Source organism: Natrix helvetica (genome assembly GCF_964273705.1).
Source record: "Natrix helvetica genome assembly, chromosome: 3".
NCBI classification, from domain to species: Eukaryota; Metazoa; Chordata; class Lepidosauria; order Squamata; family Natricidae; genus Natrix; species Natrix helvetica.
The window spans coordinates 176,895,080-176,920,744 of NC_138549.1; the positions used below are offsets into that span (position 1 = coordinate 176,895,080).

Genomic DNA, 25,665 nt, shown 5'->3' on the forward strand with positions numbered 1-25,665 from the left:
GAAGTTGTGAATGCCCCAACACTGGAAGTCTTTAAGAAGATGTTGGATAGCCATTTGTCTGGAACGGTATAGGGTTTCCTGCCTAGGCAGGGGGTTGGACTAGAAGACCTCCAAGGTCCCTTCCAACTCTGCTATTGTATTGTATTAAAAGAAGACTTCAGCGTTCTGCTCCCTGCAGACCTGTTGATGGATTTCCATTCCTATGTTATCCTATTTTTCCCCCCAGGCACCAGAATCAACATGCTGAAGGCTTTGGCCCTTCTTTTCCTGTGTGGCCTCCTGCCCGTCTGCCAAGGGGGAGTAGAAAGCTTATTATCTGTGGCCCAGGTGGACAAGGGTGTTTTGGAGAATTGTGAGTCTTATTTTCCTTCTCTTCTTGCAAACCAAAACTTTGGAAAGGAGATTCCATGGCTGCGTTCTGAAGCCTTTAACTCCTGGATTATTAATATGGAGTCCCAAAGGTGCTTTTTCCAAAAGGCAACTGGTCTTTCTTGATTTTATTTTATTTTTCTTTGAAAACGTTTCACTTCTCATCCAAGAAGCTTCTTCAGTTCAGAACTGAAGAAACTTCTTGGGTGTGAAGTGAGACATTTTCAAAGGAAAAAAAAAATCCAAGGTGTTTTTTTTTTGACCAGTTCCCTTTTGGAAAAAGTTCCTTTGGGACAATCTTGACCTGGATGGTTGAAATGTTCTGTGGGAGATTACAGAGAATGGAAGGATCTATTGGGTGGGGGAATCCAATTATAAGTTTGCCTCAGATTTTTATGACAAAGCCTTTTCCAGATTGAGTGTCTTCCAGTAATGTGGAATCTTCAGGCAAATATCCAAAAAAACAAGATGACAGCTTCCTTGGTTCTCCCTGAGCTTGGTGGTTTTCTTGCAGACATTTCATTACCCAACTAGGGAACATCATCAGTGCTAGAAAGGAGGAGGAGGAGGAAGAGGAGGAGGAGGAGGAAGACTGTGGGGTTTTTGGTGCCCCCTGAGCATTTCCATTCAAGGTTTTTATTTTTTAATACAAATCATACATATTATAGGAACAAATGGTCTTTTCTTTTACATCCTCTCGATTACATCGTCCTTTTTATATCATAGTTTTCGTTTTCACTTTCACCCAAATTATTCTCTTCTATTATTTTCATCTTTGTACTTATTTTTCTTACTACATAAACCATTTCTTCAATTGCCCTTTAAAGCAAACCAAATTTTCATTTCTCATTTTCTCCCTTGATATGTTTTGCTACAAATAACACACATCCTCTAATTCAATTTAAACGTAGAGAGCATTTCTTTCACATTTTTTTTCTACCATTAACAATATACTATCATTTCTTTATTTCTTAATTAGTTACATCACAATAATAATCTTACTACTATTCTCTTTAGCCTACTAATATAACTCTTTTTCCCTTTCTTCATCTTTTAACCATTTTCTTTTGGGCTCTTAAAAATCCCAGTTTTAATTCTTTTCCTTCTTCTTCCCCTTTCCCTAACTTCTTTTTCTTTTCTTTTCCCTGTTTTTGTAGTTATTATATCTTATCTTCAGCCTATTTACTTTTATTATTCTAGTAACTTTCCCCAGGGTTTTCCCCAGACATTTCATTACCCAACTAGGGAACATCATCAGTGCTAGAAGGTTGGGTGGAATCTAGTTGTGCAATGAAAGGTCTGTAAGAAATCAGCCAAGCTCAGAGAGCAACAAGGACTACTTAATTCATCCCTGAGCTACTAATATTTTCTTCTCTAAGTTAAGATAGTGCTTAAAACAGCAGGACTGAACCCTTACTCCTTTTTTTTATGTGCACTCAACTTTCATCCCAAAGGTGCTTTTTCAGGAGGCAACTGGACTTCCCTTGTTTTTCTTCGAAGACGTTTCGCTTTTCCTCCAAGAAGCTTCTTCAGTCCAGCTCCGTTCTCAGAACTGAAGAAGCTTCTTGGAGGAGAAGCGAAATGTCTTCAGGGAAAAACAAAGAAACTCCAGTTGCCTCCTGAAAAAGCAGCTTTGGGACAACCAAGACCTGGATGGCTGAGAATCTCTAAGGCTCAACTTTCATCTTGACTATCTTGCCCCTCCATCTTCTACAACATTCTAGTCTGTTCCAAAAAGGTCATAGGTGGTGTCCTTGGAGGCCTCTGCTGATCATTCAACGTCCTCCTAATGGAGGGGTCTGAGGAGGTCTACAGTGTCTCAGTGGTCAATCATGGAAATCTGGTCCTAAGACTAAGCTGTAGGTCCATCTCTGCCCAAATGCTGAACAGCAGAGCAATTGGGTGGCTTTCTTCTCCTGAACTTCTCCAGAACTTCTTTCTTCATCCAATTTGAGTTGGAAGGCGCTGCAGAAAATATTTTGCAGAAGACTGTGCTGGTATGGGCTACCCTCAACTCCATACTTGGGAAACATTATCTAAGAATTTAGGGGGGTTCAATGTGTTTTCCCAACACATGTTCAAACTTATCTCCTCATCCGTGAAGACTGATGCTTTTTTTAAAAAAAGTAAATGTTAACCTTTTGGGAATTGTAGCAACATACGTCAAATGTTCTGGTTTTACTACATGAATAAAGGTGAGTTTGGCCAAAGAGAAGAGACAGGCATGTGGGATGGAAGACTAAGAACAATCAAGAATAACTTTAGTAACTCAGCTAAACTATGCTTCAGCTGCTAAAAACAACAGCTCAGTGACTGAGTTTAACTTTAATTTATCTCCTGTAATAATTGCTCTCAACCCTCTACAGTACTCTCAAATGTCCTGGCCAAAGATGACCTGCTTCAAGGACTTACTGGAGGAGGGTTGAGTGGAGGCCAAAATGGAGGACCACTTGATGGTGTTCTTGGAGGGCAAGATGGAGGACTTCTTGGCAGTGTCCTTGGAGGCCAAGGTGGAGGACCTCTTGATGGTGTCCTTGGAGGCCAAAGTGGAGGTCTACTTGGTGGTGTTCTTGGAGGGCAAGATGGAGGACTTCTTGGTGGTGTCCTTGGAGGCGAAGGTGGAGGTCCACTTGGTGGTGTTCTTGGAGGCCAAGATGGAGGACTTCTTGGTGGTGTCCTTGGAGGCCAAGATGGAGGACTTCTTGGTGGTGTCCTTGGAGGCCAGGATGGAGGACTTCTTGGTGATGTCCTTGGAGGCCAAGATGGAGGACTTCTTGGCAGTGTCCTTGGAGGCCGAGGTAGAGGTCCACTAGGTGGTGTCCTTGGGGGCCAAGGTGGAGGACTTCTTGGTGGTGTCCTCGGAGGTCCAAATGGAGGACCTCTTGGTGGTGTCCTTGGACGTGAACGTCTCCTGGGGTGAGTTACCTATTGTCAGATTTTATACCTAGGCTTGATGTTAAATAATAGATCTTCAGTTCTTTAGGTCTTGGCTTGAATCAACAGAAGACTCCAACAAGATAGAAACTTGCAGACATGTTGCAGACATGACTTAAACTTTTAAGGCAACATCTGGTTGTCTTCTGCAGAGCAAATACTTCAGATAATTAGATTTCTGAGTTCTTACAACTAAATTCTGACTTTCTTTCTTCTTCCTTCTGAATTGGTTAGCCTTGGAAAACTTCACCTGGTCACTTAAGGCTTGTTTTCATGCTTTTTTTGTACTGCCTGCCTGACTTTGAGTAGATAGAGATGAAGACTATTCTCCTGTCCTAGTTCTCTCTCTGTCCCACACTTTGTACACACACACACACACACACAGAGAGAGAGAGAGAGAGAGAGAGAGAGAGAGAGAGAGAGAGAGATGCACACAGTCCATTACATACATAGACCCCAAATGTTTTTTTTAATATTAAGTTTTTATTTTATTTTTTGTTACACATACATATTTATGAACAAAGTGTTGTCTGCTGTTTTTCCTTTTTACATCTTCCCATGTACATAATCTATTTTACATCATAATTCTGTTCAAATTTCAGCTCTATTGTTCTCTTTCCATATTTTCCATCTTATCCTTATTTCCTTTTTAATACACCTGCAGTGTCATTAATTGCCCCTTCAAAGTTAATCCAAGTTCTCATTCCCTGTTTCATCTATTAGTCTATTTTACTCCAATGAAAACCTCTAGCTGTTTTCCATTCCTCTTTCCTCCATATTCTTTTTAAAATATATTTTAGTGTTTTTACTTTAATTTACATTAATTCTCTGTATATCATTAACTGCTTTAATACAATTCCCTTTTCCCAATCAACTAATTTAAAATTTTCAAGACCCCAAATGTTGATCAGCAAAACCTAAGTTTCATAGAAAAGTTAGATTTAAGTTGTCTAGGGTTATGATGTCGAATCGTCATCTCCTTTTAACGACCCCATAATCCTTTGCGTGGTGGAGTCTAGGCAATTGAATGAAGCCAAGTGTTTACTGGCCGGATGCCCTTCCCTGTTGCCAATGCAGAGTTTTGTTCAGCATATATATTCACACTGTGCCCAGAGAGAGAAATATCTGACTCTACCTAGGATCGAACTCCTGATTCTGATCCTGATCACACCTCTGGATTATGAGGTGACAGCTTCCCCTCTAGGCCACCGCACCACTTGGAGTTATGACGCTGAATGTTCTTCATAATTTTAGTTTCTGATCCTAACCATGAAGCTCACTTTTATCTACAGGTTGAAGCTTGTGGATATCATCCTTCCTAAAGTTACCCTGAATCTTTTTCCAGTTGGAGTTGGATTGAACATTTACACCAAGGTAGCCCTCAGGGGCAACACGTGAGTTGGCTTCCTTGGTAAAATAGCAAATCTTGCTACCTTTCTTGGATGAAATTTCCACAGGTAGCATTTCCTAGTCTCTTCCTTCCTTCCAGCTTTAGTTTTGATGTAGTTGGAGATAGAATAGAATAGGAAAGAATGGAATAGAATAGAATAGAGAATGGAATAGAATAGAATAAGAGTAAGAGTAAGAGTAAGAATAATAAGAATAAGAATAAGAATAAGAATAGAATAAAATAAAATAGAAGATATGGAATGGAATGGAATAGAATAAGAATAAGAATAGAATAGAATAGAGAATAGAGAATGTAATGGAATAAAATAGAATAGAATAGAAGATATGGAATAGAATAGAATAGAATAGAAAAGAGAATGGGAATAGGATAGGATAGGATAGAAGATAAGAGAAATACAGAATGGAATGCAATAGGAATACAGAATAGAATAGAATGGAATGGAATGGAATGGAGTAGGGTAGGGTAGGGTAGAGTAGAGTAGAGTAGAGTAGAGTAGAGTCAGCCATTTTGTAGAGAAAGAGAAGCCATTGACCTCTGTGTTGTGGTTACTCAAAACAATTGAGGTGGCCATTGCAATCCAAGCCGTGCCCCCTTTTGTAAGTGCCTTTGCCACAAAAAGTGCCAAAACTTGGGTCACCACACGGCTCCCGCCATCTTGCCTGCTTTAATCCTGAGGAAGTAAGGCTATCATGAGAAGCTCCCTAACTTTCAACCATGGTTGATTCAAAAGTAAGATCTGTAGGACAGGAGATTTTCAGGAAAGGGAGGTCTTCTGATTATCTCTCCTCCACTAGAAAATTGTAGTACCTTCAAATAATAAATCAGGATTTGGTTTGGTAGGAATAATAGTTAGGGGAGATATGCCTTTAAGAAGCCATAAGACATCTGCCAAGATCAGGGAACCAAAGAAGGAAGATGGTTGGTGTCATATGGAAAGTGTTGGCCAGTGATCAGTGAATTCCACCTTCAAATCTACTCTTAATTTTGGATTTTGAGCTTGATGTACATTCTAAGAGTTGTTGTTCTGGAGCCAGAGTTGAAGAAGGAACTATTAGTTGACCTTTCTTGAGCTTCTAGCAAAAATGTTTGGGATATAAACCTAATAAATAAATATTTGTGATGGATGGAAAAAGCCAGCACTCTCTCTAAATTTGAAGATTCTTTGGGAAACTAGAGTTGATCTGTGGAAAGAAATTTCCACCCAGTTCAGTTCCAGGCTGGGAGAAAGACACTGGAAACATGGAAGCTGATTGGAAAGAAGGTTTAATGATGAAGCAGAACCACCAAACACATGGTCCTCTGGTGCAGGTGGCCACATGGAGTTTAGAGTGGGGTTTTTTTTTTATGCCTTCTCTTGGCCTTTGCACTTGAGCTTCCTGTTCCTGTGCAAGAGCATGTATTCTATTGGCTGTTTGCAGATTCCTATGGGGTCATGTAGGGGTCATGTAGGGGTTATGTAGGGGTCATAGAATAGAATATAGAATAGAATAGAATAGAATAGAATATGAATAAGGAATAAGGAATTAGGAATTAGGAATTAGGAATTGAGTAGAATAGAATATGAATTAGGAATGGAATAGAATAGAATAGAATAGAATTCTTTATTGGCCAAGTATGACTGGACACACAAGGAATTTGTCTTTGGTGCAGATGCTCTCAGTGTACATAAAAAGACAAGATACATTCATCATGAATCATAAGGTATAACACTTAATGATAGTCATAGGGTACAAATAAGCAATCAGAAAACAATCAATATCAATATAAATCGTAAGGATACAAGCAAAGAAGTTACAGTCCTGCAGTCATAAGTGGGAGGAGATGGGGGAGAGGAGCGATGAGAAGTCTAATAGTAATAGCAATGCAGCCTTAGTGAATGGTTTGACAGTGGTGAGGGAATTAGTTGTTTAGCAGCGTGGTGGCGTTGGGGTAAAAAACTGTCCTTGTGTTTAGTTGTCTTGGTGTCCAGTGCTCTATGGCATCGTTTTGAGTTGAAACAAGTGATGTCCAGGATGCGAGTGGTCTTGGCTCTATATAGCTCTATACAGCTGGCTCTATAAGCAAAAGAGGGAATGCAGGGCGAGGTCCTGGGCTGAGCTCCCCGGTTTGGTTGAAGTTTGGACTACTCTCAGATGACGCAATGTCTGAAATCCCCTCAGGAGATTGCGCAATGCAGCGAGCTCTGTGTCCTCTGCTAAACATTGGTGGGTTAATCCTATTCTGTCCTGTTCTTCTTCATCCCTTCATCCCCCTGGAGCTGGAGGTCTTTTGTTTTGTAGATAGGCTGGTCCCGTCCTTCTTAATGGGCAGAACATATCTGCTAAGGGGAGGGGGGCTATTAAGAGTGACTCCTTTTAATATTCCTCAAACTATTTCCTTCTTCTGGGAGGGGGGGGGTCTCCTCATAGATCCAATAAACAGCCTCGTCTTTATTTCTTTCAGGATTCTGGGGGGGCCATTGACTCTCCTGGTAGAAGTGAACATCACAGCCAACGCCCAACTGGTCCAGGGCAGGACAGGAGCTCCCAAGCTTCTCCTTCACAACTGCCGGACCAACCTTGGTGGCATTCGGATCTTGTCTGGGTGGGTCTTCGTACATCACAAATAGACACTTAACCTGTGTGTGTGTGTGTGTTTGGAGGACAGCTTTTGAATGGATGAGTCAAGGATGCTAAAACGTCCAGTAAGGTCAGTCTATGGAGCAAAAGGGGACACGGTGGCTCAGGAGGTAAGAGCTTGTCGATGAGAAAGGTCAGCAGTTCGGCGGTTCAAATCCCTAGCGCCACGTAACGGAGTGAGCTCCCGTTACTTGTCCCAGCTTCTGCCAACCTAGCAGTTCGAAAGGACATAAAAATGGAAGTAGAAAAACAGGAACCACCTTTGGTGGGAAGGTAACAGCGTTCTGAGTGCCTTCGGCCTTTAGTCATGCGGGCCACATGACCCCGGAGACGTCTTCGGACAGCTCTGGCTCTTCGGCTTTGAAATGGAGATGAGCACTGCCCCCTAGAGTCGGGAACGACCAGCACATCTGTGCGAGGGGAACCTTTACCTTTACCTTATGGAGCAGCATCGCCCTCCAGATGGGTAAGGAGACTACAAATCCTAGACTTCCCAGCCACCCTGAGATGGAAAAGCTGAATTTGGCGAATTTATAATTTCCTCCATTGAATCAAAACAAAAGGTTTTCTCACCAAGAAAACCATTGAGTCGGTCAAGGAAGGTCTTCAGAAAGAGGAAAAATCAACCAATCAATCAAGATGGCAGCCCCAGGGGTGTGACCCCAGCCTTGCCCCAATTTAACAGGCGCTGTCAAAAGTGATGGGACTTGGATCCCACAGATGTGGCTGTCATCCACCTTGAATGTCTCGGGGACATCCTAGATTGATCACCAAGTGGTTACAGATCATCCTGGACTTACAACCATTTAGTGACCTTGGAAATTAAATAGCACTGAAAAAAGTGAGCTTTTTTCACACTTATGTCCCATAGTTAAGTGATCAAAATTCACAGCTGGTTGATATTTATGTGTCCCAACATCCCGTGATTCTCCTTTTGCGACTTTCTGGCAAACAAAGCAATGGGGAAAGCCAGATTCACTTAACAACTGTGCTACTGACTTAACCACTGCAGCGATTCACTTAACGACGGTGGCAAGAATGTTTGTAAAATGAGGAAAAAACTCACTTAACGACCAACAACAATTTTGGCCTAATTGTGGTTGAGGACGTCCTGCAACAGGAAGCTATAGGATTGGTCCCAGTGTTGCCCTAGGAAGAAGCTTGATTTTTCGCTTGTGGGACAACAAAAGCTTTTATGTGGCAAAGAATGATAGAGCAGACTTTTTAATAAGGTTTAATAATCCCACTCCTTTTTCAGGCTCCTTCCATTGTCCTTGGACAACGTCCTGAGTGTTCTTTTGAATAAACTCCTCCCTGGTTTGGTGAGTCTTTCTACTGAACTCTACCCCATCCCCCGTCAATGAACACAAATGCACCCTCTGGGCCATCAGTCAGAGAGGACAATGCCAGAATAGGCTTGCAGGGTCAAGAAGTGCATTAGATTCTGCTGGACTAAGAGAAGACCACCAGATCAATTGACTGGAGTGAGATGAGATGATTCAGGGGCCTGACTGGATAGAAAAAAATAACAAGAAGATAGGAAGTAGGAGAGGAACAGACAAGGGACACAAATGATCAAGAAGCAAACAAGGTAGAAAACGAAACAATACAATACAATAGTAGAGTTGGAAGGGACCTTGGAGGTCTTCTAGTCCAACCCCCTGCCTAGGCAGGAAACCCTATACCGTTCCAGACAAATGGCTATCCAACATCTTCTTAAAGACTTCCAGTGTTGGGGCATTCACAACTTCTGGAGGCAAGCTGTTCCACTGATTAATTGTTGTAACTGTCAGGAAGTTTCTCCTCAGTTCTAAGTTGCTTCTCTCCTTGATTAGTTTCCACCCATTGCTTCTTGGTCCTGCCTTCAGGTGCCTTGGAGAATAGTTTGACTCCCTCTTCTTTGTGGCAACCCCTGAGATATTGGAAGACTGCTATCATGTCTCCCCTAGTCCTTCTTTCTCTTAAGCTGAACATACCCAGTTCCTGCAACCGTTCTTCATATGTTTCAGCCTCCAGTCCCCTAATCATCTTTGTTGCTCTTCTCTGCACTCTTTCTAGAGTCTCCACATCTTTTCTACATCGTGGCGACCAGATTTTTCCCTTTCTCTTTCTCGAGCGAATGAAGTGCAGCTCTGTTTGCAAAGATGTTTGCCTTTTCTCTCTGCATATTTATAATGATGCCACTCTTCATTATCTAAATAATCATGAAAGAATTGAATATAATTGCTTCTTGTTCTGTCCACAGGTGCCTTGGAGAATAGCTTGACTCCCTCTTCTTTGGGGCAACCCCTGAGATATTGGAACACTGCTATCATGTCTCCCCTCAAACAAAACTCAGTGAGACCATTCTATTGAGATTTATAGAAAGAGTAGAGAGGAAAAAAAGGAAAATGGAATCCAGAAAAGAAATTAGCCAAAAATAAAGAGAGAAACGACGGGAAGTGGAAAAGGAAAACTACGGGGACAGTTATCCAGGCAATCTATTGAAAAGTGATAGAAAAGATTCAGAAGGGAAGATATCAGACATATAGAAAGAAGAAAAAGAGAAAAGAAAAACTTAGGAATAGGGGATTAGTCAAATGAAATGAAATACCTTAAACATGGCAATAGTATATTCCTAATCAAGATGTGTGGGAACTATATCAACATTTTTAAGTGTGCAAATTAATTGTGTTAAATGCTTACTTTATAAAGAACTGAATGTGGAGACACATGTTATTTATAGAATGGAAAGGAAATGATAAATTTGGTTTAATCTCTAAAGGGAAGGGAATAATGACATTGTTTATGCATATAATAAAAATTAAACGTTGGAGAAAAAAGAAGTACGGCTAAAAGTGAAATGGAATTGGAAATACAATGTAAAATGAATTATGTATATGCGGAAATATTGAAGGGGAAAACTGGACAAGAGAATTTTAATTATGTAACAAATAATAATAATAATAAAACCTTGATTAAAAAAAATAACAAGAATAATGAATAACTAGGTTGGAAGGGACCTTGGAGGTCTTCTAGTCCAACCCCATGCTCAAGCAGGAGCACCTATACCATTCCAGACAATTGGCTGTCCAATTTCTTCTTGAAAGCCTCCAGTGAGGAAGAACCCATGATTTCTGGAGGCCAGCTGTTCCACTGGTTAATTGTCCTCACTGTAGGAAGTTTCTTCTTAATTCCTCTCCTTGATTAGTGTCCATCCTTTGTTTTTGCCCTGCCTTCAGATGTTTTGGAGAATAGGTTGACCCCCTCCTCTTTAGGGCAGCCCCTCAAATACTGGAATCCTGCTATCATGTCACCCCCAGCCCTTCTTTTCTCTAGACTGGCCAAACCCAAATCCTGCAGCCATTCTTCACATGTTTTAGTCTCCAGGCCTTTAATCCTCTTAGTTGCTCTTCTCTGCACTTTCTCCAAAGTCTCAACATCTTTTTTGCAATGTGGTGACCAAAACTAGATGCAGGATTCCAGGTGTGGCCTTACTAGGGCTTTACAAAGTGGTGCTAATACTTCACGTGATTTTGATTCTATGCCTGTGTTTTCTTCTCTGCTACAGCTGTGTCCAGTTGTCGATGTTGTCCTAAACCTTCTCAACACTGTTCTTGACACAGTCAACAGTAAGGATTGTATTCTTATGGTCGGGATGTACTTCTGCCTTGGTTACTTATTTATTTTTAATTTTTCAGAAGCCACTTACCCAATGTTTGACCACCAGGGAAGTAACTTAGATGCCTCCATTAAATTTCTCATCATTTTGGTGTGCAAAGCAGAATTACTCTGGCATGTACAGTCCTGTAATTGTAATGCCTTACATGTACACAGAAAAAATATCTCTTGAACACAGAATATCATAGAACATCAACCAAGTTGGAAGGGACCGTTGAGGTCTTCTAGTCCCTCCTCAAGCAGAAGACCCTGAACAAATGCTACAGGGTCTACAAAGTTGAGGTGCACCAATACCAGGGAAAGAACATACTTACAGATACTGACAGCAGTCCTCAACTTACGACCACAATTGGGCCCAAAATTTCCATCGCTAAGCAAAACGGTTGTTATAGAAGTAAAACAATATAAATTGTAAAGATACAAGCAACATGGTTATAGTCATAAGTGGGAAGAGATAGGCACTAAGAATGATGAGAAGACGAATAGGAATAGCAATGCAGCCTTAGTGAAGAATGGATCTGACAGTGTTGAGGGAATTCTTTGTTTAGCAGAGTGACGGCGTTCAGGGAAAACTGTCCTTGTGTCTAGTTCAGGGCAGAGCTGGCTGGGGAATTCTGAGAGTTGAAGTCCACAAGTCTTAAAGTTGCCAAGTTTGGACACCCCTGGTCTACTTGTTCTGGTGTGCAGTACTCTATCTATAGCGTCGTTTTGAGGGTGGGAGTTGAAACAATTTATGTCCAGGATGCGAGGGGTCTGTAGATATTTTCACGGGCCTCTTTCTGACTCGTGCAGGTCCTCAGCGGAAGGCAGGTTGGGAGCCATTGTCTTTTCTGCCGTTCTGATTACCCTCTGAAGTCTCCGTCTGCCTTGTTGGGTTGCAGAGGCAAACCAGACGGTTATGGAGGTGCAGAGGACGGACTCAATAATGAAATATATTTGAATATAATTCCACAGACTCAATCCTTCCTCTGTAGAACAGAATCAGCAGCTCTTTGGGCACTCTGAGCTTCCAGAGTTGGCACAGAAAGAACATTCTTTATTGTGCTCTTTTGATGACGTTTTTGATGTTAGGTGTTCCATTTTAGGTCTTGAGATGTGATAGAACCTAGAAACGTAAAGGTTGGTCCTATGTTGAGGACTAGCCGTATCCTCACAGCTGGTGCATGTGCAGCACTGGCCCTTCTAAGAGAATTCCCCAAAGGTGCTGGGCAGTTGTGTTTTTCCTCCCTCTCAGTCCCTTTTTGCTTCACCCCTGACAGCTGTGTGTCCCTTTGGCATTCTTGGAAATCTGCATTACACCCTGGCTGGTTTGCCTCTGTTCAAGGGACAACAGATTGTTCTGAATCTAAACGTAAGTCCCGTTTTCCCCTTGTCTCCAATGCCTGAGCGGTTCCTCCTCCCCTCCCCTCCCCCTCCTCTTCTTCTTCTTCTTCTTCTCCTCCTCTTCTTCTTCCTCCTCTCCTTCTCCTCCTCTTCCTCCCCTTCTCCTTCTCCTCCTCTTCCTCCTCTTCTCCTTCTCCTCCTCTTCCCCTTCTCCTCCTCCTCTTCTTCTCCTCCTCCTCTCCTCCTCCTCCTCCTCCTCCTCTCCTCCTCCTCCTCCTCCTCCTCTCCTCCTCCTCCTCCTCTTCTTCTTCCTCCTCCTCCCTTCCTCCTCCTCCTCTTCCTCCTCTTCTTCTCCTTCTCCTCCTCCTCTCCTCTTCCTCTTCCTCCTTTCCCCCTCCCGCTCCTCCTCTTCTTCTTCTTCCTCCTCCCCCTCCTTCTCCTCTTCTTCCTCCTCTTTTACTCCTTCTCCTTCTCTCCTCCTCCTCCCCTCCCGCGCTTTCTTCATCTTCCTCCTCCCCCCTCCTCCTTTTCTCTTTCTTCTCTTTGCCTCCTTCCCCTTCCCCTTCTTCCATTCTTCTCCTTCTCCTGCCCTTTCCTTGTCCTCTTCTTCCTCCTCCTGTTCTCCTTCTCCTCTTCCTCTCCTTCCTTCTCCTCCTCCTCCTTCTTTTATTTTTTTAATATATTAATTCCATCTTCAATTAAACAGTGTGTCATCCGGGTATAAATATACAACAATTTTTATTACGTTCATATTAATTCTATAATATTAAAATAGTAATATTAAACATAATAATCATAATATTTGCTTCTCTCTCCCCCTCCTCCCCCCCCTCCTTATTTTGCAAATAAATAACTTCAAATTAACTTATTTATTTGCAAAATTGTCTATGCCCAGGAATCTTCTCAATGAACGATTGGCCTTTGCTCGGAATTAGAGAAGGGTCCATGGGAACCAAGGAGGGTTGGCTTTAGATTGCTTGTGACTACGGAGGGATTCTAGGCTGGTGCCTCTTTTGACGCCGCCTGCAGTTTCTGCCACTCTTTCTCTGAAAGTTTTCCTGAAAATAAAAATTCCTCAAGCTAGCGAGCTTTGCTTTTCGGTGGGCATGTTTAAGATTGCACTGTTGAGCGTGCCTTAACCCACGTAATTAAGCCCAGATGGTCAATCCATTTGGGGTTAATTAATCCAACAGCCCTGGAATTAATGGAACAAATCTAACTTCCCCAGTCAATCATGTTTTGTGAACTGCTTGCAAGTAGGATTATCTGTCACTTCCCAGAGATGGAGGCCAATTCCTAGAGTGAATAAACATGTCAAAAATGGGTCTGTGTCCTTTCCCACTTTTGCCTCTGGGGTACAGAAGGAACCTTTCAGGTGGACCAGACAGGAAACACAACCAGATACAGGTAGTCCTTGACATACAATCATAATTGACCTTGCCCATTATGGCCATATGTTGTGACATATAATTTGAGTTGGTCACATAATTGCCCTGATTTTACAATATTTCTAGCAGGTCATTATGTGAATGAGGTAGTTTCAAACAAAAGTGACAGTCATTAAATGAATACCACAGTTGCTAAGTGAATCCATTGGTCGTTAAGATGCGGTTTTACAGAAAACCAGAAGTAACTTCAAGTTTGGGGCTAAACTATCGTAAAAATGCAGTCACATGACCTGGGGACACTGCAAACAGCTGTAAATGCATCTGTGTTGCAGATGTTGGAAGTGCAGTCACACGACCAGGGAGTGACCATTGGAATTGGGTCACAACTCCCTTTTCCCAGTAGGTCGTAACTTTGAATAGTTGCTACGCAACGGGGACTAGCTACAAATGAATTATCCTTGATTGTCAAGCTACATTAATGGAAATCTGAAAGTGTAAATCTCTCACCGTCTCCTTTACAGACTGAGAGACTCGGAGGGTCCCTTCTGAGAATCCCCCCCCATTGTGCAACTATGGACTATGACCTTTCCTTTTCTGTTTCCTAAAGCTAATGTCAGGACTCCAAATCGCATCCAAAAGTAAATCAGAGTCCAAGGCAAAGTGTTGCTCAAAGTTCCAATTGATGAAGAGAGCCATGTTGGCACATCTGGAGAAACCTGAATCTGAAAGCTTCCAGGTTTTCCCCACCCAGCTGAAAGTTAAAGATCTTGCCCCCACACCCACAAGCCCATCCCATGGTCCAATCTCCCACTGCCACGCTGGCAGCGTCCACCCATCCAGTTCTGGCAGAGGTTCCAAGGATGACCTTGGCTTTCTAGAAAGAATTTTGTTATGGCTACATATCATCTAACTCCATACAATCCCTCCTCCCATTTTCCCACAATAGAAAACGCCTAGCAAAATAATAGAAAGTGTGGCAGGCCAAAGACCCAAAAGGAAAGAGGGCTGCAGGCCTGACAGCTACATTAAGGGAATATTGCATGTCGGAAACTACTAATCTTCCACGGTCGCCTTTACAGCCTGAGAAATTAGGGAGGGTTTCTCCAGAGACTCCTCCCCCCCCACCCCCATTGTGCATCTTTGACCTATGTGGTCTTTTATCTGATGGTTGGTTTTTTGCTCTTCAATAAATTCTCTCTTGACCTTTTCCAGCTTATGATGACCGACCTCAATGGCCAACCTGTGGATCTTCCTGGAGCCCCAAACAGCTCTTTGCCTCTACCTCCCGCGATGGACCGTACTTCGCAGCTGATGCTTCCCCTCAGCCTGCTTTCTTCGGTGTTCCAGATGCTCGTATCGAAAGGAGGGTTAAACGTAGACCTCACTGAACTGGCGGTGAGCCATCTCGACAAGCGACAAAAGCTATTTGTGAACCATAGATATGAGAGGAGTGGCGGCTAGTAGGGAAGACTCTCGCCTCCCATTTGGAAGTTGGGAGTCCAATTGTAGGTAGCGGTAGATGTTTCTCTATCAGGGTACAAAGAGAACATATGGGCTACGAACTCTGTGTAGGCATCAGGAAGGGAATCCAGCCAGTAAATGCCCAGCTGCATCCAGTTGCCCTGACTCTACCCTGTAATCCCAAATTGAGGGATTATGGGTTTATGACCCTCCAATCCCAAATCAATGGATTATGGGTTTATGACCATGTAATCCCAAATTAGTGGATTATGGGTTTATGACCCTGTAATCCCAAATTAAGGGATTATGTGATTATGACCATGTAATCCCAAATTAAGGGATTATGTGATTATGACCTGTAATCCCAAATTATAAAAAGGGAATTTGTTCCTGGGGCTTAAATCTCTGAATTATTCTACTTTGTCAGCTCCTTTGCTTTCACCAAGAAAAAAAAATCCTTGGAAACTTCTTAATGTTATCATTGGCCTTTTCATCTACTCTAGTTAGGCAACTTCCTTTTTTAATTATTCCTTTTTCTAATGGCAACTCTTGGTGATCACGAATGGAAGAGAAAGTATCTTCAACTGAGTGTCCAGATGGGTAATTCCTAGTTCTACCTATCAAATGACATTGTGTAGCTTTTCCAACTTTTAGAATAGAATAGACCTGGAAGGGACCTTGGAAGTCTTCTAGTCCAGCCTTAGCAGGAGACCTTATACCATTTTAGATAAGTGTCTGTCTAGTCTCTTCTTAAAAACCTCCAGTGATGAAGCACCTACAACTTCTGGAGGCAACTTCCGTTCCACTGATTGATTGTCCTGACTGTTAGGAAGTTTCTCCTTAGTTCTAGGTTGCTTCTCTCTTTGATTAGTTTCCATCCGTTGCTTCTTGTTCTGCCTTCTGGTGGTTTGGAGAATAATTTGACCCCCCCCTTCTTTGTGGCAGCCCCTCAAGTACTGGAATCCTGCTATCATGTCCCTCCTAGTCCTTCTTTTCTCTAGGTCTAGCCAAACCCAAATCCTGCAACTGTTCTTTGTATATATTTTTTTCTTCAGGCCTTTAATCGGTTGCTCTTCTCTGCACTTTTTCCAAATCTCAACACCTTTTTTGTAATGTGGTGACCAAAATCAGTTGCAGTATTCCAGGTGTGGCCTTATTAAGGCTTTACAAAATGGCATTAATACTTCACCTGATCTTGTTTCTACGCCTCTGTTGTCTTGCTCAAGATGTAATTATTTTCTGGGGAAAGGAGTGAATATGATTTGTCTTTTGTGGTGGCAGTCTGAAGCGAAAGAAACCACCATATCAGATAGAAAAAAGGTGGGGCAACTGCAAATGAGACGTTTAAGGAGTTGTGTTGTCTGACCATGCTGTGTTGTTGTGGTTTCTTCTAGCTTGGTGGATCTGTTCCAATGACAACGTCGGCTCTTCAGTCTGTGCTTCCTGAGGTAAAATCTCCCTACAAAAGATCTCATGATCATAATTGGCCTTTTCCCTCTAAGGCTCCAGGGGTGTCCAAACTTGGGAACTTTAAGACTTGTGGGCTGGGGAATTCTGGGAGTTGAAGTCTACAAGTCTTAAAGTTCCCAAGTTTGGACACCCCTGCTAAGCTCTGGGATAAGATCAGGTGACTGGCATCCAAAGTTTGACTCAGTGCCAGTTTTTTCGCTGCTTTCACAGTGCGTGCTCGACTTACGACTACAAGAGAGCCCAAACTTTCTCTCGCTAAGCGAGACAGCTGTTAAATGAATTTAAGCACCGGCTTTGAAGTGAATCACTGCAACTGTTAAGTCCGTAAGACAGTCTTTAAGTGAATCTGGCTTCCCCGTTGACTTTGCTCATGGTTATAAAAAAGGCATCGCAGGACTCCCCAGATACTGCGACCGTCATAAATATGAATCAGTTCCCAAGTGTCTGAATTTTGATCATGTGATCATGGAGATGTTGCAATAAGGTGGAGCACCAGGTTGTAAGTGTGGAAAATGGTCCAAAGCCCTTTTTTTTCAGTGCTGTTGAAACTTCAAACCGTCACTAAATGAATGGTTGTAAGTTGATGTCTATCTGCAGGGGTGGATTTCATTTTTTTTACTACTGGTTCTGTGGGCGTGGCTAGATGGGGCGGCATGTGACTGAGTGGGCATGGCCAACTTGACATCACTCATGCACACTCAGTCACATGCCCCCCCCCGCCTAGCCACGCCCACAGAACTGCAAAAATTTCTCTTTTGCCAGCTGGGAGGCTGGCAAAGAAGTCTCGTTTTCCCCGCTGCCACGGATCTTGGAGGAAGGAGACAGGGATGCTGGCCCAGGGCTCGCCCGCTCGCTCTCCACTTTCTCAGCTGGCTGTCCAGCTGATGGGGAGGGGGGTGCAACACACGGGAGACTCCCTGAAGTTCCTTGGCTCGTATGGGCTGCAGCTGAGCTCACTGCCCTCTCCTCCTGCCACCACCCTCCCCAGCACGCGAAGCTTGCCAGGCTGCAACGGTGGCAGGTTTGGGAGACGCTGGCCGGTGGGGAGGGGGGGTGCTAGGCTAGTGCAACTTCTGCTTACCTGTGTGTAGGCAGGAGGAGGCAGTTGTGTGGATGCATGTGGCTAAGGCGAGGCAGGGCAAGCGTCCAAGGGAGCCAGTTCAGGGGCATGGCCAGCCAGCTGTCACTACCGGTTTGGTGACCCACGCCCAATTACCACTACCGGTTCGTCCAAACTGGGAACAATCCACCTATGGCTACCTGCAATGTTTTTCAAGTGTTTTGATTTACAGGTGTGGCTTTAATGCTTTTTTAAGTTGGGAGCTGCCCAGAGTGGGTTAGAAAATGGGCATCTATATAAATGTTTTAAATACGTCAATAAATAATGACCAAGGAATGTCGATGGAGATTCTCCATCATCCAGGTCTCAAACTGTCAGGCCTGGAAGACATCTTTGGCATTGGGACTTCAGGCCTGCCCCATGTAATGCTGTGGGAAATTGGGAGGGGAGACCATAAGTAGTGGAATAGATATAGTCAAAATAACATTCCTTCCTCAGAGAGTCAAGGACATCTTGCCCTGCAGCTGCGATGGTGTGACTGGGAGGCATCTCCAGTTGGGACGGTCCTTGATTGGGCCATGTCCCTGAGCAGGGACCTGGTCTTTCATTTGGGTGGGGGAAACCTAATGTCAGGGTTCCAAATAGCATCCAAAATTAAATCAGAGTCCGAGGCAAAGAATTGGTCAAAGTTCCAATTGATTAAGAGAGCCACGTTGGCCCACCTGGGAAAACCCGAATCTGAAAGCTTCTCCGTTTTCCCCACCCCGTTGAAAGTTCAAGATCTTGCCCCTACACACCCACCAGTCCATCACATGGTCCAATCCTCCATTGCCATGCTGACAGTTCCACCCATCCAGTTCTAGTCAGGTGCAGAGGTGCAAAGACAAAGGATGACCTTAGCTTTCTAGAAAGAATCTTGTTATGGCTACATATCATCTAACTCCTTACAATCCCCCCTCTCATTTCCCCACCATAGAAAATGCATAGTAGAAGAATAGAAAGTGTGGCAGGCCAAAGACCCAAAAGAAAAGATGTCTGCAGGCCTGACAGGCGGCCTCTCTTCAGAAGAAAAGCGTATCCAGAAAAGAGAATAATGTGGGGGTTAACATGAGCATAACTAACCATCTGTTCCCCCCACGATGGAGGGCGAGCTTTGGCTTATCAGGAAATTTATCATGGAATTGTTTCACGAATGTATCAGCTTTTACATCCCAACTTTTCATCCAAGTAGCTTCAGACAAAGGGGACCCCTTCCAATGCACTAAATACTGTAACTGACCTCTGTATGATCTAGTCTAAAATTCTCTTCACTTCATAGTGAGTTTCTCCATCTATCACTCCTGGAGGAGGGGGAGGCTGGGTCAACGGTCTTAGGTTGGGCCCAATCACAGGTTTCAGCAAGCTGCAATGGAAGACGGGGTGAATTTTCCCTAGAATTCTTGGCAGACTGAGCTGAAACATAACTGGGTTAATTATTTTCAGTATTGGAAGCTTTCAGATTTGGGTTTTCCCAGATGTGCCAATAGGACATATCTAATAAAATGGAACTTTGAGGAGCCTCAGGCCTTGGAGTCTTCTTGCGTTGGGGGTGTTACTTGGGACCCTGGCAGCAAATGAATTTTCTTAGTTTTTATTTTGAAAACGTTTCGCTTCTCATCCAAGAATCTTCTCATCCAAGAACTGAAGAAGCTTCTTGGTTGAGGAAATACATGTTTGGGGGTGGGGGATAGTCCAGTTGCCCTTTGGGGAAATGTTCTGCCCCTCCTGCTGTGTCCTAACCATTCCTTCTGTCTGATTGTCCACAGTTGCCTCAGCTTAGGACAGAAGAGCTGCCCTTGGTGGTCAAGATTAGAATCCGTGGCCTTCCACTGGTGTCTTTGCAAAATGGGAAGGCCAAGATCCGTCTGGGTGCTGCCCTCCAAGTTCTCTCCCATTCCAACTCTACACTCACCCCACTCTTCACCGTGAACGCGGTGAGTAAGAAGAGAAGTACCAGGTTCCTGATGCTAGTTGGGGGATCCTTGACTTGGAAAGGGCCACCAGACGAATGTGTGAATCTCAGCCTCTGATCCCTTGGGGCCTCCTCTTTCTAATCTCTCAACTTCCTTGTCCCTAATTACTACCTGCTTTAATTCTGTCTATCCCCGATAAGAGTAGTTGTTGCAGCCAGTGGGTCTTTGCGGCTTCTAAACCCGGCCACCTTATCAGAGGTAGGTCTCCTGCTCCTTGGCAAGCTCTCTCCAAGCACAATGGGGCATTCACAGAGTGCCAGCATGTTGTAGGGGCCCTCCTCAGGTTTTCTGTCTACAAGAGAGAGCCGTTCATTGGGCCAGAAAAGATGCCGTTTTTCTCTGTTACTCAGATGGCTTCCTTCCTGTTGTGGAAGGCAGAGTAATGAGGCTTCCTAGTCTCTGAGTATTTGACGTTGGGGAATTAGTGGGCTGGGTAGGCACTAATTGAGTAGATATTGGATCACCAAATACAAAGGGGTAACCCAAGGTCTCTGAGTAAGGCCATGGGGGCTACAAAAGGCAGACAGTGTCAGGGGTAAGTTGTAGGGACAAGGGAGTTGTAAGAGAGTTTGGTCTACTGGTGAAGGCAGCTGGCTAGAAAGAAGGAGACTGTGAATTCTAGTCCTGCCTTAGGCACAAAGCCCAGCTAGGTGTCTTTGGGCCAATCACCAGGAGACGGTGAGTTCTAGTCCCACTTTAGACACAAAAGTCAGCTGGGTTTTTATTCTTGGCGTGATCTTATCAATGACAATTTAAATTTTCAGGAGGTGTGGCGTTTACATTATAACGAGTTTACAGTTCATTAAACTTCAACGTCCTTGTCTCTAGCAAGTCTCATCTGGGTCTCCTCAGATTTTCACATTCTTCAATGTTGCTTCAAAGAAACTGGAAACATTAATCTAAAGTGCGTCTTCTTACTGAAAACATTACCCAGAGAGGCCCTTTTCTCTCCTCTAATCAAAACTAAACTGAAGCTAATAGATAGCCCTCTGGAGTAAGAGCTACTATCCGCCTTGTCCTCTATGATGTTAGTTACTACTAGGGATCAAAGTCATGCAGTCAATGTTATGATTACAGAATATCAGCCTGAGTGGAAGCTTCAATGTTACACGAACCAAGCTGGGCATCTCATTGGCCTTAGAAAGGTAAGCAAACACCAAATCACGCAGGGGATCATAATCTTTGGATCAGTGGTGGGATTCAATTTTTACTACCGCTTCTATGGGCGTGGCTTGGTGGGTGTGGCTTGGTGGGCATGGCAGGGGAAGCTTACCGCAAAATCCCTCTTCCCTCCCGATCAGCTGGGACTCGGGAGGCAGAGAATAGATGGGGGTGGGGCCAGCCAGAGGTGGTATTTACCGGTTCTCCGAACTACTCAAAATTCCCATTGCCAGTTCTCCAGAACTGGTCAGAACGTGGTGAATTTCACCTCTACTTTGGACTAACAGGACTTATTTATAGATGTGTGTCAGTCATTTGAGCCCTTCAACCCGATTCAGAGCAACAGAAGTTGGAAGGGATCTTGGAGGTCTTCTAGTCCAACCCCCAGCTCAGGCAGGAAACCTTATACCATTTCAGACAAATGGTTGTCCAATCTCTTCTTAAAAACCTCCAGTGTTGGACACCCACAACTTATTTAGCTTGCACAGGAGAATTTCCAACCCATAGTGTCCTGCTCTTAGCGTAACCATCCTGGAAAGATGCCTGGTCTTGCTTCTTAGACCTCCTATGAGTAAATTGGGAAGATACACAAGCTAGTTAGGGAAACAGAGGGTAAAACATATGAAGAACCATTGCAGGAATCGGGTCTATAAGGTCTATAAGGAAAATAAGAACTAGGGATGACATGATAGCATCTTCCAATATTTGAGGGGCTGCATCCAATTTTGGTCCCCACACTATAACAAAAGATGTGGAGACTCTGGAAAGAGTGCAGAGAAGAGCAACCAGGATGATGAGGGGACTGGAGGCCAAAACATATGATGAACAGTTGCAGGAACTGGACCTGGCTAGTCTAGTGAAGAGAAGGACCAGGGGAGACAGGAGAGCATCTTCCAATATTGGAGGGGCTGCCACAGAGAGGAGGGGGTCAAGATATTTTCCAAGGCCAAACAAGAAAGAATGGATGGAAATTGATCCAAGAGATTCAACCTAGAAATAAGGAGAAATTTTCTGGCAGTGAGAACCTTCAACCGATGGAAGAGAAGTTGCCTTCAGAAGTTGTGGGAGCTTCATCCCTGGAAGCTTTCAAGAAGAGACTGGACTGCCATCTGTCAGAAATGGTGCAGGGTCTCCTGCTTGAGCGTGGGGTTGGACTAGATGACCTACAAGGTACCCTCCAACCAATGGAACAGAAGTTGCCTTCAGAAGTCGTGGGAGCTTCATCCCTGGAAGCTTTCAAGAAGAGACTGGACTGCCATCTGTCGGAAATGGTGTAGGGTCTCTTTCTTAGGTGGGGGGGTTGGACTAGATGACCTACAAGGTCCCTTCCAACTCTTTTAATCTGCCACAAAGAAGTGGGGGATCCACCTATTTTCCAAAGAAGTCCTGGAGTCCACAAAGTCTTAAAGTGGCCAGGTTTGGAGACCCCTGACCCGGATATAGCAGACAGCAGGGGCCTGATATGCGCTGGTCAGATGCTGCTGACCCCCATGATGGACCTCTGTGGTCTGTTCAGACATATCAGATGCTTCTACACGTGTCTTCATTTTCATATTTCTTCCCACAGTGTCGCACTCAATGTCTCCAACGTGGGCTCCTTTGATGTAAGTCTATGTCCTGTCATGCATTTGCAACACATGTAGAAGATATAATGTCATTGATTTCATTGAATTAGAAATAGCTGGGTGAATGCTTCAGGCTCTTATTAGAGGGAGGGAGTTCTAGTCCCTCCTTAACCATGGAAGCCAGCTGGGTGCCTTTGGGCCAATCACCAGGAGATAAAGAGTTCTAGTCCCACCTTAGGCATGGAAGCCGACTGGGTGACTTTGAGCCAGTCCCTTCCTCTCATCCCAACCCACCTCACAGGGTTGTTGTTTTGGAGAAAATAGGATGAGGAAAGTGTGTTTGTGCCTTGAGTTATTTATAAAGTAATAAAGACAGAATAGAAAATAAGTCACTTTTTTCAGTGCTGCTGTGACTTCAAACAGCCACTAATTGAATGGTCGTAAGTTGAGGACTCCCTCTATATGAATAAATAAGTTTCCCTCTGCAGGATCTGCAGAGATGGGGTAGCTCTCTATGGGGGTTTATTATTATTTTATTTTTTGTTTATTTTATTTTATTTTATCTTATCTTATTTTATCTTACTTTACTTTACTTTATTATTTTACTTTATTTTTTATTTTATTTTTCTATTCTGTTTTCTATTTTATTTTATTTTATATATATATTATTCTATTCTATTCTGCAATATTCTATTCTGTTTATTTTATTATTTTATGTTATTTTTTATTTTTGTTTTACTTATTTTATTATTCTATTCATTTATTTTATTTATGTATTTATTTATTTCATTTCATTTTACTTTATTTTATGTATATATGTATTACACATATTGGCCGTCTTAGCACAGGATAACTCTGGGCTGCTTACAATATTAAAAAGATAAAACTATGCAAATAAAAAACCCCATAAAATCACAATGCTTCACCCTAGCTAAGAGATGGGGAGGGAGGGATTGTGCTGGGTCTGGGTGTGTGTCAGCAACTGAAAACGTGAAATGCAGCCTATGTGCTACTAACTGCAGAATCCTTTTGCAAAGGATTGCAGTAATTCTTTTTCACTTTTTGTTTTGTTTTGCAGGAAAACGCCCTTAAGATCTGGGTCACAAACATCCTTCAGATCGGATACCTGCCTCTGATTAATGGTGGGGTTTCTGGTGCTGTAGAGAATTGCATTGCGACAAACTTTGTGTCGTGAGCAGGGTCGCTGTCAGGGAAGGGGGCCAGATATATGATGCACTTATACAGCAGTGTCATTATGCAAATGACACACATTAAGTAGGGATGCAGTGGCTCAGTGGCTAAGACGCTCAGCTTGTCAATCAGAAAGGTCGGCGGTTCGAATCCCTAGTGCTGCGTAACGGAGGGAGCTCCCGTTACTTGTTCCAGCTTCTGCCAACCTAGCTGTTCAAAAACACATACTAACAAATGCAAGTAGAAAAATAGGAACCACCTTTGGTGGGAAGGTAACGGCGCTCCATGCGCCTTCGGCATTGAGTCATGCAGGCCACCTGACCACGGAGACGTCTTCGGACAGCGCTGGCTCTTCGGCTTTGAAACGGAGATGAGCACCGCCCCCTAGAGTCAGGAACGACTAGCACATATGTGCGAGGGGAACCTTTTACACATTACATAATTTGCAAAAAGTACAGTAAGTGACATCATGTTGGCTCTGAACAAATGCCTACGATTTGGGACCTAATTCTGTGGTTTCCTTGCTTATGTTTAGTTGGCCTGAACATCGGAATCCCACTCCCGAATATTTTCAACCTGAACTTTGCCGATGGTGTGGTTAAAACCCTGGATGTAAGAGCCTGGCTGTTTATTTCCTGAACAAAAGATTCCTTCAAGGCTGCTGGCCGTTGTCTTCAAGAAATTAGTCATAGGTTGCTGAGAATTCCTAAGGAGGAAATGCCATGTTTTTATCTCCACATTCAAGAGGAAACTTACCTTCACTTTACAAAGTCCAGGATTTAGATGTTGCAAGGGAGGGAGGGAGGGAGGAGGATGGAGAAAGGAAAGGAAGGAAGGAAGATGGATGGTAGGAGGGAGGGAGGGAAGGAAGGAAGGAAAGAAAGAAGGAAAGGAAGAAGGGAAGTAGGAAAGGAAAGAAGGAAGGAAAGAAGGGAAGATGGATGGTGGAAGGGAGGGAGGGAGGGAGATAGGGAGGGAAGGAAGGAAGGAAGGAAGATGGATGGTGGAAGGAAGGAAGGAGGGAGGGAGGGAAAATGGATGGAGAAAAGAGAAGGAAGGGAAGGAGGAAGAAAGGAAAGGAGGAAAGGAAGAAGGGAGGTAGGAAAGGAAAGAAGGAAGGAAAGAAGGGAAGATGGATGGTGGAAGGAAGGGAGGGAGAGAGGGAGGGAAGGAAGGAAGATGGATGATGGAAGGAAGGAAGATGGATGGTGGAAGGAAGGAAGGAGGGAAGAAGGGAAGATGGATGGAGAAAAGAAAGAAGGAAGGATTGGATTTGGGTTTGGATTTGGATTTATTAGATTTATATGCCGCCCTTCTCCCAAGGACTCAGGGCGGCGTACAGCATTAAAAAATACACAGTACAAAAGTTAAAAGGAAATTAGAAACAGTCCAAAAAACAAACCCAATTTATATAATAAGGGAAGGAGGAAGAAAGGAAGGAAAGGAAGAAGGAAGGTCAGAAAGGAAAGAAGAAAGGAAAGAAGGGAAGATGGATGGTGAAAGGAAAGAAGGAAGTTAGGGAGGAAGGGGGGAAGGGAGGAAAGAAGGAAGGGAGGAAGGGAGGGAAAGAGAGAGATAGAAGGAGAGAGGGAGAGAGAGGGGGGAAGTATTTATTTGACTCAGATCAAGTCCCATGCCAGCCAGATCTCTCTTCAACCTGTGCTCCATCCAATATTCTAGAATGAAGTCATGGGTGTGGACAATAAGATCCCCCTACTTGAAGTCCTGGAGACCATATTAATCCCATCACAGCTGGAAGCCCTTGCCCTCCCTGCATCTGTCCTTTAGATCTCTTTGGCTGCTTCTGAACACTCCTCTTTTCTGCTTTCCAGGAGATGGTGGTGATCAATAAGACCCCCTAAATAAGACCCCGAAGGAAGAAGACTCCAAGTCAGAAGAAGGAGCTCCTTTCCCTCCACCTCCTGCCAATTCCTGAAGCGAGTGAATCTCAGCCCATCCTAACTTCTCCCTCTGTTGTTTCAGCCCAATTCAGATTAGACTTTCATCTGTCCACCATGGACAACCTTATTATACCTGAAAAT

The 25,665-nt window shown here is 43.6% G+C and overlaps 1 protein-coding gene across 1 annotated transcript; it reads left to right on the plus strand.

Annotated features, from left to right (window-relative positions):
- Positions 1-240: 240 nt before the first annotated feature.
- On the plus strand, positions 241-25,665 carry LOC309389569 (BPI fold-containing family B member 3-like; the record flags this gene model as incomplete). Its single annotated transcript, XM_081948108.1, is given in 16 exon segments — positions 241-352; positions 2,736-3,149; positions 4,596-4,597; positions 4,600-4,697; positions 7,157-7,297; positions 8,591-8,654; positions 10,883-10,943; positions 12,252-12,343; positions 14,916-15,098; positions 16,559-16,612; positions 19,500-19,667; positions 20,784-20,851; positions 22,435-22,471; positions 23,511-23,574; positions 24,159-24,235; positions 25,456-25,665. Coding segments are annotated over 16 exon segments (1,665 nt in total). The 3' UTR covers positions 25,486-25,665.